The 18699-nt window shown below is 36.1% G+C and overlaps 1 protein-coding gene across 3 annotated transcripts in view; it reads right to left on the bottom strand.

The window, feature by feature from the left end:
* Positions 1 to 294: 294 nt before the first annotated feature.
* POU6F2 (POU class 6 homeobox 2) overlaps positions 295 to 18699 on the bottom strand; it is a 416297-nt gene continuing 397892 nt past the window's right edge. The window contains exons 6-10 of one of the 3 annotated variants that reach the window (XM_087713107.1): positions 14599 to 14805; positions 13051 to 13225; positions 7442 to 7610; positions 1740 to 1942; positions 295 to 880 (exon numbers count right to left, since the gene is read on the bottom strand). In XM_087713107.1, the coding sequence (XP_087569233.1) occupies positions 867 to 880; positions 1740 to 1942; positions 7442 to 7610; positions 13051 to 13225; positions 14599 to 14805 (768 nt within the window). In that variant the 3' untranslated portion in view covers positions 295 to 866. Of the gene's footprint in view, positions 1943 to 7441; positions 7611 to 13050; positions 13226 to 14598; positions 14806 to 18699 lie in introns of all 3 variants that reach the window. The other 2 variants (XM_087713105.1, XM_087713106.1) reach the window with 2 other exon arrangements.

The following is an 18699-nucleotide window of genomic DNA, read 5'->3' as shown; positions in this document are numbered from 1 at the left end:
CCACAAAGCTGGTTTGCATAGGATATCTCTGTTCCTTAATGTCCATCCCCCCCCAAATTAGGATAAATAAATCATTGCAAAATATTCATTTTATAGCTAGTCATTTTGAGCAATCATAAAACCACTTCTGAGTTCAGCAATGCAATGCAATGCAATGCAATGCAATGCAATGCAATGCGATGCGATGCGATGCGATGCGATGCGATGCGATGCGATGCGATGCGATGCAATGAATGAATGAATAAATAAATAAATAAATAAAGCATTAATGACAAAATAAATACTTTTAATAAAATCAAACCTAACTAATGTTCTACTTCTTTTATCAATTTGCCAGTTGCTTGTCTGTTATTAGAATCCCAAGAAATTTCTTTGGTTATCAGACTTCAGAGAGAAATTGGTTGACATAGAATCATAAGCATTGATACTGTATTTTGGACCAAATGGTGCTGTTTATAATTACATTACAAAAAGTAGCTTTGGTAACCTGCCCAATTTGCGGCCAAAGGACAGAGAATGTCACAAATTGTTTACAGTAAGTGAAAGTTCAAGTAACTTTATATGTCCTAGAACTGACTGTTACAACTTGTGCACTTTAAAAAAATAAATTGTCTTTTAAATAAATTTCAGTGGTATTAAGATGGAGGTCAGTTAAAATGAAAGATTACTCTAATTGCAAATAAAGTCTACAAATCCCCAAACCTATTGTTTAGGGAAACTGTCATTTTGGCACACAAACATTTGGAGATCACAAAACTGTATATTGTCAACATGAGGGTTGAGCAATGTAGCTCAAACCAAGTGAAATTTACTCACGTGCTGGGTATGTGTGAGAAGGTGCAGGGGGAAAGAAAGTCCTTTAATTATTATTGTTTCCTTTCTGTAAACGACAAATGTAAAAATTGAAAACACAATGTAGCATTCCCAAAAGAGTTGACCAACAATCTAGTTTTAATGTCATGTTTCTGACTTTGGTTAATAGTTTTCATTGTGAAGAAGCACTTGATACCTGAAAGACTACAATCACTCCTCCAGGTGGCAGGCTTGTACTCTCTTGCTTCCTAAGAACATTTAAATGTTTGTTGTCCTTGTCGCTGTTGTGTTCTTTTTCCACAAACAAAGTTCACATGTCCATAATGTACAGAAAAGGTAATAGTTATTTGGTTTATTTCTAAGTCCATTAAGAAAAAAAATTGGCTTATTGGAACTAGTTCTAACAAACAAACACACACACACACACACACACATACCCTAAGTGCTGTGGGGAGGGGGGTTCCTAGGAAATCCCACAAACATTTATAAATCTTCAGTCCAGCTTGTAGCTTTTTCAATCTTTTACTTACAAAGATAAGAAAAAGCATCTTTACAGATTTCCAATGTTTATAATGATGTTCATTTTTTTTTTGTCTGGGTGTTTTCCCCTTTATATCTATCCATTTAAGAGTCTTCTTTCAGAGAGTCTGTTAAGGGCTCCATTGGGGCTGCTGTTACAGGCTCATTCTGTTTTAGACGTTTAATTGTATTCTTCAGTGCTTGCCTTTTATTGCAGAACCATACCCTAACCACTTCCCGATCATAGTTCAGTTTCTGTGCAATTTCTGTCATTTCCTGCCCGGAGGGATGGGTGTTCTTCTCAAAATGGGCATTCAAGATTTCAAGAGCTTGTGGGGTGAAGGAAGTGCGCCTCTTGCGCTTTTTGGATGGTTCGCTTCCAATAAATTCAGTAAGGTTCTGCATACCTGCTCGATGGCGGGCCTCAGCCTCAGCCATCCATCGTTCAAGCACCGGCTTTATCTTCTGGGCACTTTTAGGGGTGATGTCCAGCTTTTCAAACCTGGCAGGATACAAAAGGCCAGGGTTCAGTTTGGCTGTCAGACTGCTAGCTATAGTGTTCTCTTGGGCTTCCTGTGGTAGGAAAAAGTGGCTTCTCAGGATGGTGTGTCTGAGGGGAAAATTGAAAAAGAAGAGTCTTTACACTGATGCTCTGCCAGGGTGGGACTTCCTGCCTGCCTGCCTAATTGACTGGCAGAGATAATTTACAACGGATTATGAAAAATTATCATGTCTACAATTATTGATATATTTCAGCAAGCAGACAGACAAATACAATCATACTGACAAAATGCTACTCCATCTAAATAGTTGCTTCAGTCTGGAGATTCATGTGAAATCAGAGGCTCACGTTTATCTTTGGTGCAGATGGTTTATGGTTTAATTTATTTGTATGCCGCCCTTTTCCCTGAAGGGACTCAGGGCGGCTCACAACTCAATGAACTGAGATGGGCCTCTCAGTTCATTTCTGTGAATCATGTTGACCCCATGCCCTTCAGTCTATTTGTCTAGGTCGACTTGCTTCACTGAAATGGATGAAACTCCAGCCAGAAGAACTATGTGTTTGCACTGGAAGGGCACCACTCTTCCTGGAATGGACTGTTCTTAAAGATATACAATATATTTCAGATTTAAGCATGTTCAAAACAATATATACTATGATCAAGCTGAACACAAATGTTAGAAATGGAAATGACAGCAATTGACTCTCTGGTTCTTTTTGTTTTATTTTTTTTTCTGGGAATTAGTTTTTTTTTCTTATAGTATACCCTGCTATTTTAATTTTGCAGATTGTTATGTTCCCAAATTCAGGTTTCATTTTCATTTTCATTTTCAAACAATTTTCACTGGTCAGAAGTTAACATTGCAAAATCTCCAAAGCAGGTGTAATCTTCAGTTCAAACAGCTGGACACATTGTAATTACCTTGAATATCCCCACAAGTAGTGTTACGAGAAACTCATGCCTTCCTGATAAAACCCAGCATAATAGTGAACTAATATGCTTTGGCATCAAGCTGGGTTTATTGTGGCATGTCTCCACACTGTGCCAAATGATATCATTTCCTGTAGATGAGGTGTCCGAGGTCTCATTTTACCATCAAAACTCTTTTACTGGACCAGATTTTACAAGTCAGTTTGCAGTACCTGCAAAAACATTTCTAAACTAAACTGAAGATTTTATTTCTCTTAAAATTAAGCCATTTTAAAGTCTTACATTATCCACTAGTTGTAACTTCAAAGATTATAGTGTTTTACATTCATTCCTAGAAAAAGTCCAACTTAATCCTTGAGATGCCTTGGCAAAATGTGTAATGAGATTAAAAACAGGAATAGTCTATCAATCTCAAATTCAGCCATCACAGAAAAGTGATTTCTCCCAGCTGATGCTCCATAATTAAAACACATAAATAACAAAAAAAAATGCCTGTAACTTTGTATCTCAATGATAGTAACAAGAGAGGATGCATAAACCATTTATTAGGGCTCTCTGCCCCCCACTTCAAACTAGCCTTTAGACTATTAAATTCAATTCACTTATAAGAAGCAAGTGGATGGAATGATATCAAAGAGGACTTTCTAAAATGGGATAAATTGCAATTATCATGAATGGGTAGAATTTTTGTAATTAAGACAAATGTTTTACTACCAAAGATGTTTTTTTCTGTTTCAGACATTAGCAATACTTGCAACTGATACTGCATTTAAACAATAGCAGATGGATATTTCCAAGTTTATATGGTAAGGGGAAAAACCAAGAATTAGATACAAATGAATTGCAAAATGCTGAGGAAAGGTGGTGGTGGTGGGGGGGGGGGGGTTGGATTTACCAGATTTAAAATTGTATTATACTTTTTTGTCTAGCTAAAAGAGTAGGTTAATCTTCAGAATAAGAAGTTACTTGATTTAGAAGGCCATGAACTATTTACGGAATGACAAGATTAAGTAAATGTAGAAATTAATAACTATTTTATTAGATGTGGTATCCTAAGAGTTTGGAATAAATATAAAGCAAGGTTTCCTGTGAAGATGCACCTCTGGGTGTATCCCCAGGAAGCTTTTTTCAGAAAGGAGATAGTGGCAAAAAGAACTGGTGGACTTATGGTCAAATAATATTTTTTAATTTTGGTGATCCTATCCTCAAATCTAAAGAAGAATTGGATGCAAAAGGACATGCCTGCCATTGGTTTACATATTTACTATTGAAAGAAAGATTTAAATAAGATGAAATGAGTTATGGGTGATTTTGTGAAAAATGAATTGGAAATCCTACTGCATGGTAGTGATGAACACATTATTGCTAAGGTCTATAAATTGTTATTGAATTTGAATTTGGAGAATGAATATGTAAAGCATTGCATGATTCAGTGGGAAAGAAACTTTGGATGTAATATAATGCTTAAACAATAGGAAAATATGTGGACAAACATTCTAACATTTACACTAAATTATAATTTAAAAGAAAAATGTTATAGGATGATGTATCTTTGGTATTTAAAATGAGAAGTTGTCAAGAATGTATAAAGGCATTTCAAATGAATATTGGAAATGCAAATATAAAGAAGAGACCTTTTATCACTTACAGTAGACATGTTATAAAACAAAGAAATATTGGAGTAGGATTCACATCTTAATATAGAAGATTCTCAAAGTGAATATAAAGATAAAACCACAGAAACCTTTCTTCTGAGTTTAATGGAAAAAAGACTTGGAAAAAAATCGGAACTTTGATGTTATATATGTTGATGGTAGCAAGTTTACTTTATGCACTAAAATGGAAGGACAAATTGATTCCTACAATGGATGAATGGTTGCAAAAGTTAATGGAGTTAGCAGAGATGGCCAGATTGACTGCTTTGGTCAAAGAAAATTACTTTTGTTTCTACTTGGAAATCACTTCTGGACTTCATGCTTGAGGTGAGGAAAAATGAAACTTTGATTTTGGATTTTGTTATAGAAACGATTAGTTTATATTATTATGTAAAAGTAAAAAGTTGAAGTTTGACGCTATTATTCTATTGCAACAAAGGGAATTGGAAGTCAACACTTTTTCTTTTCCCCCTTTGCCCTATACTTTCCACTTCCCTTTTCCTTCCCTTGTTTTCCTATAATATGTGTCACCTGAAATGTGTATTGTAGGGTAAGAAGTAATGACTCTGTTATTTTGAGATTAAGTCTACTTTCTCTCCTTTTTCAATAATAAATTATATATTATGTTTGGACTGTTCAAAGTGTCACAAATATTTGAGAGAAAATTCACAAAGTAGCTTTGAACCAAACCCAGGTCTCATTAATCCATCAATGATGGTTTGAAAAACAAAGAAATAAATGATTTCCCTATTAAGGAAAACCTCTGAATCATAATTCTAGTGATGGCCTTAGATTTTTTTTGCTTAGACAAACATTAAATGTCAGTTTCATGTCTCTACTGGATTAAAAGAACTGGAGCTGAAAACACCACAATGATCCATCCAACTTAATTAATGCACCGAGGATGCCCTTTCATGTTCCTCAGAACTGTCACACAACTTTGCCATTCTTACACGTTCATAATGTTATACTTTAGTCTTGAGCTCAGCCCTATTGGATTCTTTGCACAACTAATGAAAATTTTGTGCTTTGCATTAGGCTTGTCGTTCTTCCTAAGTAGTAGTAGCTCTTCTTTATAAGATGATTGAAGGACCCGAAGAGAGGAAAATCCTTTCTATCTGTAGTAGTTTTTGATTTCTTAATGATAGAGTGACTTTGCCATATTTCTCCATGTTGTTTTGAATGCAGATATTAATTGTAAGTTGTTTGTATCTTTTATTATAGTTGCAACTTTCATAATAATTTTCTTATATACAGTATTTCCTATGATATGTAACTGCAACCCTGTTATGGAATTGAATTAAATGACATTTGCTGTTCATTAATAGTTTAAATTTAAATTACTATCAGCATCAGTAATAATTCAGGTTCACTGGATTTTAAGGCACATATTTCCAAGCTTCCTGAGTCTTTAGAAATTGCATTAGCCAGTAACCTCCGCCCTCTCCAAAAATCTCAGGTAAATCAAAATCCAAAAACCTATAAAAGATTTGAAAATATAATATTCTGTATTAAGGTACAATATTATTATAAATTAAGGCAATATAACAATACTGAACACATTGCTTTACAAAACAAAACCTGCTAGTTCTGGTTTTATTCATCAACTAGCCTAGAGAATATAAATTATATTAAAATTAAATAATTAGAAAACCAGATTTATATTAAGAAGTGTCTTGTTAACATTTGTACTTCTGCATTGGTATCTAAGCCTTGAAACAAATTTCCTAGCAGTGGTATCCTTGTATACACTAGATAAAGGTTATTTTCTGCAGGGAGGTATCTTATAAGAAAAAACAGTAGGGGAGGCCATAGAAGTGAGAGGATCCTATGGAGCTTTTTGTATTTAACAACAATCAATGGGTTTTATGGAAAATCATTGAGCAAAATGTGAGCTGCAAGCTCACTACCCCATACTGATGTTATTTATAACCTTAGTCTTAAACTGCAGGAAAAGTACACTTCCATACTATGGGGAATACATTAGAAGTATAAAGAGCAGATAAAAAGACAGAGCATTTCGTGGATCACCAAGAATAAAATCCACTTAAATGAACTTAGAGTTCATTTCTTGGCTCTCATTGATGGAAGAGAACTATTAGACTATGTGGCCCAAGAGGAAAAATCTGTTACCTAAGTGGGTTTGTTACCTCATGCATAAACATAGGATTAGTAACATACATATATGAAGACCAAGGTGCTTTGCTTTCAAGATACTTTAACTCTATCAAGGCTACTGTATTTTCATTATTTTTCACTATGCTCTTGAATATTATTATTCTTTTTCTAAATACATATTTTTGTTTTGAAACACTTTAGGAAGATATATAATTAATTCTAGAAAGCCCAAGAAAAATATTTTCATTGGTTTACCTCCCCCCACCCCCAGCATTATAAAAATCACCACAAACATCTTACAGGTAACATGGATTGTGGCCTTACAGGCTGAAATGTAGCAGGTAGGCACATGAAATAATTGTTCAGAATTCACCCCAGTAAAAATGCATAGTTTGAAAGCATGCAAATACAGGTAATAAACAGGTACCACTTTGGTGGGAAGATAACAGTGTTCTGCGCACCTTGGAGTATAGTCATGCCAGCCACATTGATCACAGCAATGTCTTTGGACAATGCTGATTTCCTCAGCTAAGACATGGAGATGCCTTGGCTAAGACATGCCCCCTAAAATTGGACATGATTAGAACAGGGGAACCTTTACCTTTAAGAAGCTTAACTGGTGTTTGATAGCAGCAGCCACAGGGTCTCCAACTCCATGCTGTCTTAAATTTTATAACCAGGAACATATTTAATGCTCCCAATTTGTTTTTGCATAAACAATTACATTTTTGGGTGTGGGAAGATGAAAATTGTGTTAAAGCCAGGTGATAAAATATGTCAGTGTTTGTTCATATAAGGCTGCTCTGCTGGACATATAGATAAAATTCTACTATAAAGGCAGCAAGCAATAAGCCTTAAGAGAACAAGTTTGGCGAATTGAGGACAAACTACACATTTTGTTACCTGCAGATGGCAGACTGGCTGTAGGCTGGACCCTCCGTGGCACTTAGAGCTTGGCCGACTTGTGTCTGAGTGAGACCAAGAGACAGGCGTCGGATTTTAAAAGCTTTGGCAAATTCTCGTATTTCTTCAAGATTCACCCCATCCACCTCACTAGAGGCTATTTGGGGATCTGTTGAAATAATAGAAAACAATTTGAATGTCTTCAGGTCCTATACAATTAAATTAAGGGAATTATTTCCAATAAAGCAAGGGAAAGCCTCCTACATCCAAATAGTTTTGCAAGACATAAAGCAAGTGTTTTAGATTAATAACAGGTTTCCCATCTTCAGTTGAAAAAGAGCAGAAAGAGGAACATTAAAAAAAACAATGCATGTTATCAGGCTATTTTGCAACATATTGAGTTCTTGACTTGCAAACCTTCAGTTTTTTCACAAACTGAATTTCAGGTAACATAAGCAGCTACTCAGAACTATAGATTGTTTTCCTAATAGCATTCAATATGTCTTGTTTTTGGAAAAAGGAATTCTTAAATTTCAAATGGAAATTCTTTGTGTTGCATCTAAAGTACTTGCATTTTAAAGTTGTTCGGACATTTTAACTGAGAGATTTGTTAGGCATGTGGAAGTCCAGCCTTCCAATTGTAACACTGATCCCCATTTAATTTTTAATTGGCCCCTCAGTAGATAATACTCATAGTGTTGAGAGATAAATTGGACTTCTTTGACAACAGTTTTGTCCCGAAAGGGGACATAATAAAAGCTATCTACTAGAGGAAGACACTTTTGATGCTGGAAGCATTATCAGTTTAGGTTTTATTGAGGGAATTAGTACAGCAGCTGGGAATAGCATTTCTTTCTCTTTCTGCAACTGATTCCTTGATAAATGAAGCATTCTCCAGACTGGTAAAAGCAGCACACAATAGTATGGTGGAAGATTTGAAAGTGTTATTCAGTTCTACATGTATTGAAACTCTTGTTGTATACTGTTTTCATATTATTTTTAGAGAAAACAAAGATGCTCACATAATAGCATATTTTTCTAAATATATGTCATTAATGTTTATATTTAATCTGGATAAAGATTTCTACTCCAGATGGGTAACTTTAATAAGTAAACAAACAAACAAACAAACAAACAAACACTAGCTAATATTAGATGATGTCTACCATTGAGAATTTGGTCTTTGAATGCCTGTGATAGTCTGTGATAGACATCACTAGAGGTATTGTAAAATTCTGCTCAACCTATGTGTCTCAATAGCATTATGAACAGATAAAACAAACAGAAATACATAAAATATAGTCTGTCACAAAATGAAATACATTTTACAGTTCTAGATAATTACCTTTCCTTTGTGGCTCATTCCCAAACAATTCATCTGCTTTCACTAAATACTACAGGTTAGAATGAGCAGGACAGAGACTCACAATTTGTTAGACCTATACTAGTGATTGTAGAGAAGCTATTTTTGTTGACGTGTTACCAGCATCCAATTATAAATGCATCCTCATTTAGACGAGCAATCTCTTGGTTCTGCCCCATCTTTAGGTTCATTACCATTTATGAAGTACCAGTTGGTCTTCCTTCCATTTAACAATTGTAGGCAGTCCAAAAGGGAAAAAAAAATAACCTATTGGGCCTTCTTTATTTGTCAAGCCTATTTTCATGGTCATCTGTTCGAGTTTTCCTAGTGCATATAGGATATATACCCTAGGAATAGAGTATAGAGTATGCAGAATTTTACTATAATTTTATGTGTAATATTCAGTATTATCTACATTAGTGGTTTCTTTCCCTTTACGACAACAGTATGTATATACTCATACAAAATAGCTCTTGGGAATCGTTTGTCCATTGTCAAAATGACTATTATGCTACACTTAGGTATCTGCTCTCCTTCCCTCTTCCTTATTGTTTAAGACATTTTAATATTCCTGCTTGCTTTTCTTTTTCTAAGCAGTAGGACTCACCTTTAAACCTATCACCAGGCTGCAATAACTGGCCATCATTTTTATTTTTTGTGAGAGCGTATAATCCCAAATGAGACAAGAGATACCATTGAAAATAAAGCTAAGGCTGGAGGCTGACACATGGCTTCACAGCATGGCACTTTCTCATCTTTATAGGTAAGAGGTTAATTAGGGAAGAACCCTGATGAAGGAAAACTACCTGTGGACACACTGATAGAAAAACACTTATTTATATTTATATTAATAAGCAGCTGTGATTCAAGATTTCAGCAAAAGTCTTTTCTTGATCTAATTGTAGTAGCCGAATATTAAATATTTGCTGCATAAAAAATGGATAACCTATACTGAGGTAGGCCTTTTCCTCTCTATTATAGATATATATTTTTGCTTTGAAGATGAGGAAAAGTGAATATATTCAGCCAGAATTTAGAATTAATATGTCTTTCAGTTGACCAACAAACCTTTTCATCAGTTAATATAATGAAACCTTTGCAATACTTGGATGTTATACTGCACAAAAGCACTTGAAGCAGATTTTTTTCCTGAAACTGTAGATGTTGTCCCTGGCTGCATTTTTAATAAAAAATTAGGCTCATAGTATAAAAAAATATATCTAACCTTTTAGGTTCTTCTGGTGATTAAAAACCAAGATAGATAAGCCTGACCATGAGATACTGATACATTTGATGTACTTTTTTCCAGCATGGAAACTTGGGATCCAAGCTATATTTTGTGTTTACAGTCCTCAAGGACTGAAATCTAAGGAAGTTATTCAAAATCCTAAAAGTATTTGAGATCAGTGATGAACTACATGAAAGAAAGCAAATTGTAACTTAGCTTAGCTCAGATTATACAATGGTATCCTCATTAATTAAATGAAACATCAGAGAATTGGTGCAAATCAATGCAGCAATTTTGGATATTGTTTTGAAGGGAATGTCAAAATAAAAAATAAAGACTCCTTTGTGTCGAGCTTAAGTTATATTTGCCACACAGATTTATTGCTTCTATTTTGGTTTCCTTTTATTTTCCTGGGGCTGTTTGGTCTTCCCCAATTCAGGTTGGACTCTGTTTAGCTTTTTGAGATAATTTGCCACTGGCACTTGATGTGACAAATATTTAATAAAAGAAATGCTTCCCTCATTCAATGGCTTCTTATTCAATGTCATTAGGTTCACCCTGCATTCTATTTTTTTAGGTCCATAATGGTGAACCTATGGAACACATGCCACAGGTGGCACGCAGAGCCATATCTGAGGGCAGGCGAGGCATTACCCTATGTCAGCTCCACTACTGGCCAGCTGATTTTTGGCCTTCCGGAGGGTTTTCACCGTTTTCGCCCTCCCCAGGCTTCAGGAAAGCCTCCTGTGGATGGTGGAAAACTGAGGCTTTCCTGAAGTTCCGGTAAGCCTGTTGGGCCTATTTTTTTGCCCTCCACAGGCTGCTGGGGCTTTCCTGAAGCCTGGGGAGGGTGAAAAACGGCCCAATGGCCTACTGGAAGGCCAGAGGTTTCAGTGAAGCCTGCGCACATGCACAGGGGGAGCACCGGGGGGAGGTTGTGCGCGCATATGCTGAGAGGAGGGCATTGCATTATGGGTGTAGGCCCCCTTTTGGCACCTGAACAGAAAAACCTTCACCATTCCTGCTCTAGGTAATACATAAGACACTGGTGCTTTAACAATGGAGTTCTTTACAACATCATAGAAACACAGATTTCTTGGTTATCCCAAATCACCTCAGCACCCAGATGTAGTCTAAGAGAAAATAAGAGGTCCCATCTGGAAGAAAAGGGGAAAAATTATGCATTCTTGCTCAAATACACCAGGAACATGCATATACACTGAACAAAATTGACACAACAATACTGAGTTTCTCTGAGCTGGCAAAAAAATAATCCACATAATTTCCACTTTTCAGCTACTATCCTGCTTTTTGCAATATATATCTATATTTCTGCACAGGTTTTCCCCCCTAAGAGTAAGAAGTAGTTTAAAAATATTTACAACCTCTATCTTTGTTTCTACTGATAGTGTTGGCATGGACATGGGGAAGGAGGCAAGGAAGGCAAGTTATGAAATATACATGGTGGTACAAACTTTTCCCCATATGTATTGGTGTGCCATGTTGCAGTGCACATATGAAAGGACAGAACTTATGTCATAATATCATGATGCATATTTTGTCATTATTTTGGTTATTATTTCTGTAACCTATAAGGGTTAAATAGAGAGACTTCTTTTTTAAACTATCTCAAAAGTTTTTATTTTTTCCATGTAAAAAGAAGAATCTTTCCCCATAAAATGTATATGTTAATTATTGTTAATTATTAATATTCATTCCTTGACTAAAATAATTCAAAAGCAGGACTAGGACTTTAAGAAATCAAAGGGACAGAAAAGTTACTACAAATGTTTGCCTTATCGGTTATAGTATGGTTGGTTGATTAATTCATCATGTGCCATGATAATATATTCTTAACCTGGTCTCTTTCCACAGGGTACCAATTGCAATATAATTGAGTCCATCCACTTTGCTGCAAGTTGTCCTCTTCTACATTTATTTGTTGCTGTGTCTACACACAAACACACACACACACCATATAAAAACCCAATGGATCATTGAAATTAAAAATCTGAATATACATTCATACACATACACCTATTTTCATATACATGTGTGTGTGTGTGTGTGTGTGTGTGTGTGTGTGTGTTCATATTTTTAATTTAATTTAAATCCAGGCATTATGGCTCTTATTTGTGTGGAGAACTACTACTTCCACATTCTCTTGCCTTGCATATGTAATGTTTGACCAGTAGTTCAGTGTTTTTTTCCTCACTCTCAGCAACTTTAAGATGTTTGTATTTCAACTCTTAAAATTGGAGAATTAAGTGCACACATCTTAAAAAGTGCTGAAGTTAAGAAACACTGCCTTAATTTTATACCACCTTTTTTCAAAGCTATTTTCTTGTTGTGTGAGGCAAATTTGTAATGTGTGCTGGAAGTTGGGGAGGGTTTAAGATAGGAGAAGACTTGTAAGACTTCTTAATAGGCGGGAGCTCTTACAATAGGAATTCAGTTTTGTATATTTCAGTTCCAAAATAAAAAAATCTTCTAGATAGAAAACAGCCCCTAAAAATGGGGAAAAAACTCCAGTATTTCTTGATTGACTTATTTCTAATCACATATATGATATCACAAGAATTAATGTACACTGCATAAACATTTTCTAATTTGAATTTAGTCCAAAACATTTCATGCTTACAGTTTCTCTGTGCCTCTTCTATTTGTATTATTTAGCAATTAATGATTTATTAGTTATTCTAATAATTTATTACAGGAATTTTTATGTTACTTCAATCTAGTCAATTTATAATAATCACACAACAACAAATAACAAACCATGCTGCCCAATCAATATATCACCCCATTGCACTATATCTTACACAGAATAATGTAGTATTCTGATTGCATCCACTGCCCCAAAGGCTCTTTGAGACAGCATTTCATAAGTCATTGAAAGATCATAGGGATTGCCTCCCACAGATTCCCAATAATATAAAATCATATAAAAACAAGACAAACAGTAGCTAGAGAAACTAGTAGACCAATGAGAAAATAGGACAAGAGTGCAGTACTTACTGTTGACTAATTGGCCAACACTCAAAGCTGAAGATGAGGAGGAGGAGGAGGAGGAGGAAGAAGAAGAAGCCTGACGCACTGGGCTTTGAGATATAGATGCTTGATTATGAGTCAGGTGTAGAAGATTGGTCTGTGAGGCTGTTTGTCCTACTTGTGCTTGAGAGGGTTGATGGAGCTACAGACAAAGACAAAGACATTTTCAGCAATAAAATTAAGATGTAGCTAATAACTATCACCAGGGGTGAAATCCTCCAGGTTTGGCCCGGTTCTGAAAATCAGTAGTAAAAAAACAGCTTCTGAGGATCGCATGGCTCAGCTGTGAGCCACGCAATCGTCGGAAGCTCCCCCCCCCCGCTTTTTAAAGCATTTTTTTCCTGCCTATTTGCTCAAACCGGCAGGAAAAAAATGCTTTAAAAAGTGGGGGGGGGGGAAACCTCCGATGATCGCGTGGCTTACAGCTGATCTGCTGTAAGCAGAAGGTACCCCCCCCCCTTTTAAAACATTTTTTTCCTGCCAGTTCGGGCAAATAGGCAGGAAAAAAATGTTTTAAAAAGTGAAAAAAAGAGCTTCTGATGATCTCACAGATCAGCTGTGGACCACACGATTGTTGGAAGCTTCCCCCCTACTTTCTAAAGCATTTTTTTCCTGCCTATTCACCCGAACTTGCAGGAAAAAATGCTTTGAAAAGTGAAAAAAAGTTGGCCACGCCCACCCAGTCACATCACCCCACCACTACCTAGCCACACCCACTGATTCTCTCCTATCTCCACCATTTCCCCTCACTGGGCTCCTGCAGGCCTCCTCACCCTGTATCATCTTTGTGACTTATCTTTCAAAAGTTTCTGGAGTTTGAGTTAGGGATTGGGGAAGAATGCTGCATTCTTTAGTGTGCGGCATGAACCAGAAGTGTCCTCCACTTTTGGAGTGGCTGCAATACAATGCCATTCCGTAAATGGGATTGTGCCACACAGCCCAGGAACAAAGAGGCCTGCTCTGCTTTCCTAATGCAAGTTCTGCAGCAATTCGGAGTGATCCACAGGCCCCAGAGATCACATTAGGGAAGCTGAGCAACCAACTCTGTCCCTGAGAACTTACTCCTGGAAGAGAGCACCATTTTAGAATGGCTACAATTATTTACAATTCATCTAAAAGCTCTGGAGATTAGATTCGGGAGATCTCTACTACTATCTGCAGAACTCCAAAGATCCAATGGAGAAGAGCATGCCATTCCATCCTTAGGCCATATGGTTTGCTTCAGGCTTAACACTTGCTTCCAGAAGCAAACCACATGGCCTAAGGGTGGATCTCTAGAGTTCTGCAGATAGTAGTAGAGATATCCTGAATCTAATCTCCAGAGCTTTTAGAAGAAGAGCTACAAAGATAAGTGAGTGATCAGTGATGATGGGATGAGGAGGAGCATACAGGACTCAGTGAATGGGAAGCAGGCCAAAACCTAGGAGGTCTCAGGGGACAGGAACGGGATACTCTGCTTAATGACCCCTTTAATGTTTAATATTCTGCTTAATGGCTGCATTAATGCTCATTTACTTGTTGGCCTGGCTTGAGAGGTGACAGTGTGATTCCTTGTGTGTTGATTACTGGCAATATCTGGTTTCCAATTACTGTTGCAATGATTTGACCTTGGGAATTGGTCAATAACTGTGGTGTAATTGGCTGTACTTGAAAGCCCTGAGCTCCTGCTGCTGCTTGATTGGATGAGACTGGATTAGGCATTAGTGGAATTGTTCCAATAATCTGAAAGAAATAGAAAGCAGAAATTCTGTATATTATAAATATTTTATTGTGAAAGTAATACATCTAGGAACACAATGTATTTTAACTGCCTTGAAACCCACATTTTGTCCAACTAATGTATTAGTTGTGACCATATATGGTAACTGATATACTGTAAATCAGCAGTCTTTATCAAACTGTCTTCCTGCATTCTAGTATATTTTGCTTGCCTTCTGCTATTCTTCCTTTGAAGTCTTGAATTCCAGAATAGCAAGGAACATGTTTTAAAGCCAACAGAGGAGATCAATGATCAATTGGAGATGCCTAAGATTCTCTCAACAAAGTAGTGGATAATCTTCTGGTGGCCCATAGCAATAGCTTTGGGGAGAAAAAGGCCACCGGGGGGGGGGGGAGGGGACAATGGTGCAAATAGATAGCTTGATACTACAGAATAAACAGTTTTTTTTTACATTATAACAGTTTTTTAAAATGTTCCCCCGCCACACACATTAGTCTCAATTTTGAGATGATTGATTTCTTGTTAACCTGTGCTATGCCTGTTTTAGGATCCCCTACACTGTAGTATGTGTAAATTTTCCATCTAAAATAGCAATATCACTTACTTATATACTGCTTCATAGTGCTTTACAGTCCTATCTAAGAGGTTTACAGAGTTAGCATATTTTCCCCAACAATCTGGTTCCTCATTTTACTGACCTCGGAAAGATGGAAGGCTGAGTCAGCCTTGAGCTAGTGAGAATCAAACTCCTGGCAGTGAGTTAGCCTGCAGTACTTCATTCTAACCACTGCACCACCATGACAATGAAGGGAAATTCTATCATCAATTTTCAGCAACCACTCAAAGAAGCTTGTATGAGTAAGGTGACCAGATTTTAACATTGGTAAAGAGGGATACCATTGACCGGGGGGGGGGGTGTTCTTGATTAAAAATTTTTAAAAAATCAGGACTTTTTAGTTAATGCTACCTTCAATCCTCATGAAGGAATAATCCAATTGAATTGATTAGGAATAAGATATTCTGATAGAATAAATAGTCTATGGTTCATTTATTTTTATTATTTATTAGATTTTTATCCCATCTGTCTTATTTTTACAAATAACTGAAAGGCAGAAAACATAGCTAATCTTTTTTTTAATATTTTCCACATAACAACAACCCTGTGAGGTGGGTTGGGTTGAGAGAGAACGACTGGCCCAAAAGCAGGACTCAAACTCATCTTCCCAGCCCTTTCACCACTACACCAAAAGGCTCTCATTTAGTAGGAAGACATGGAAGAGGGTTTTTTTTAGTTTAATGAGGGAAATGGGGGAAAATTCGGCTTGAAACAAGATTTCTGGGATAGGGTCTTTCTTTTTTGGGTTGGCTTTAATGCCCATCTCTTGGCATTCTGGGAGTTCTCCCTGGGAAGGAAGCTTTGACAGAAATATTATTTTTGCTCCACTAGAAAAGGCCAAAGTGAGAGGGAAAGGCACTGATGGTGGAGGAAGATGAAAAGTGAACTTTAATCACATTCACTTTTCATCTTTCTCGCCTGCTTAATTATTTTTATTAGTTTATCAGAATATAAAAGACAAAAAAATGAAAATAAGGGGAAATTAAGAGTGGAAAAAGGGAAAAAGGAGAAAGTGTGTGATAGAAGGGGAAAAGGGGGGAGGAGGCATTGACTTCGGACTCTTTTTTAGCACAGTAGAAGATAATAACATTACAACCTCACCTTTTTACTTTTACACAATAATATATACTACCCAATTCTATAACAACAAACTATCTAATCAGGAAAACCAAAATCACAATTTCATTTTTTCCACCGCAAGCACAAAATTTAAAAGTGGTTTCCACATGGAAACTAAAATAGATACGTTCTTTTCTTTGAATAAAGCAATCAGTTTAACCATCCCTACTTTTCATCTTGCTGCAATAAATAACATATAATTCTGTTCACACCTATTAATCTTTATAGACTATCATCATTTATATTAAAAGAGGAAAAATCTTTTTTTACATCCATTTTAAAACTCTAAACTTTTCTTTAAAAATATTTAGCAAGAGGAAAAGGCAGAAGGAAAATGCCCCCTTTTTCCTGTGCCTCAGTTGCTATGGGAAATGAAAGGACCAGGGTTCCGTCCCCCCCACGCTGAAAAGAACCCCTGAAGAACTTTGTGCAGTGCACAGCTCCATTTCGGTGCCTTTTACTGCTCAGTTTGGTGCCATTTCCATCAAAGATTTGGAAAAGTTTCTTCTTCTTTCCTTATGCTATAATTTTGACTCTGAGAAGGGTTTGCTGTTCTTTCTGACCTTTAAAATGATACATTTCAATGACACTTTCTCTGTGCTTGCCTTTAAGAAGCATTCCAAGTCAATCCAGAATGATGTAGATGTTAATACAAAGAACTGAGCAAATTAAAATGGTGAAATTAGTCCCAGGGAAATATTTTTTCAAAGAAACCTTGCCACCATTTTTCCCACACAAGCCGACCTCCAACCTCCGTGCCCCTCCCCTCCGGGAAATCCAGGAAGGAACAGTTGCTACTTCTTTAGCCAAAGTATTTCCTACAGTATTTCCTTCTATGGTACTGGGTCATCTTTTCTTATAAAAGGAAGTAAAAGGGGCGAGGGGGTTCCATTTTCTTGCTTTAATGTTTTAATATCTTCAATGAAAGTACTGAGACATAGAGAGGGGTTAGACAGAGTGTCTTTTATCTTGCCCCGGTTAGGATTTCTTAAGCAAATCCACTGCGCTTTCAACATGAAGCCAAAATCGGGACTTTTTTAAAACGCCGCAGGATGCGGGACAAATTGTTAGAAATCGTGACTGTCCCACCAAAAGAGGGCTGTCTGGTCACCTTATGTATGAGTCACATAAAGAGGTTCCAGAAGCTATTTGTAATTCCTGAAGATACAGAGGATATAATCCCAATCCCACTTTTATCAAAAAAACTTTCATTCACTCTGAAGTTATTGTAGAGTGGAAAACATTTTTGAAAGTAGAGTTCTGAATAACTGCTGATCCAACTAATCATTTGGCTGTTAAAAGCCTATTGCCTACAAGCTACATTGCCTGTATGAAAATCACAATTCTAATATCTCATACACCTGTATCTATATCAAACTATATCAATCTTGGTAACATGTAGCATTTTAATTACAGATAATCCTAAAATCAATTTAGGATATTAATATTTAATTCTCTTAAGTGAACAATAAAGTTTCCAAACATATTTTTAATATTATTCATTAGTAGAGAATCCAGTATCAATGGATATCTGCAAGAACATATTTCAACTTGCATTTTAAGATGTAAGATCCAAGATATGTGTTCAACTTTATAGTAAATGGGTAAAATATTTTAAAGGGGTTTTTTTAGAATTTTTATTTTATTTTGCTCCATTGATTTCAGCATTAAGAGTGTTGATGAAACTTAAAAACTTATTTTTCTGTTTCATTAATTTTCAATATCAAATTTACCTTCACACTAGAAAGGTAATTAATTTTACAATGACTAGTTGGACTGTTACAGAAATATTTTAGCGTACATTCAGATTATGAGTTGCTACATTATGATTTTATAATAATGTCAAACTAAGCTATTGATTTCTTTAATGGGTTGCAAAAATGTTTCAAGATTAAAGTAGCAGTGTACTGAGCTCAAAACAAAACTCTTGTTATGTAAGTTTGGTTCAAAACTTTCAGACAGGGAGAAGATTTTTTTACACATATGTACACAGATATTTGCAGTGTTTTAAAATATAAATGAAATCATGAAAACAGCTAAGTGATATCCTGCATGTCAATATATTCTAGACCACATATTCCAGATTGAATCCTTGTTAGGGGACTTACAATAGGAATAAATGAACAAGACTTCAGGTTTTAGAATTATTTTGAGTGGTTCT

Source organism: Thamnophis sirtalis, unplaced genomic scaffold, assembly GCF_051295495.1.
Source record: "Thamnophis sirtalis isolate CommonGarterSnake01/CBP01778 unplaced genomic scaffold, rThaSir2_p1.2 scaffold_4, whole genome shotgun sequence".
NCBI classification, from domain to species: Eukaryota; Metazoa; Chordata; class Lepidosauria; order Squamata; family Natricidae; genus Thamnophis; species Thamnophis sirtalis.
Note: the sequence above shows the minus strand (reverse complement) of the source record. Positions and strands in the feature narration are given on the sequence as shown.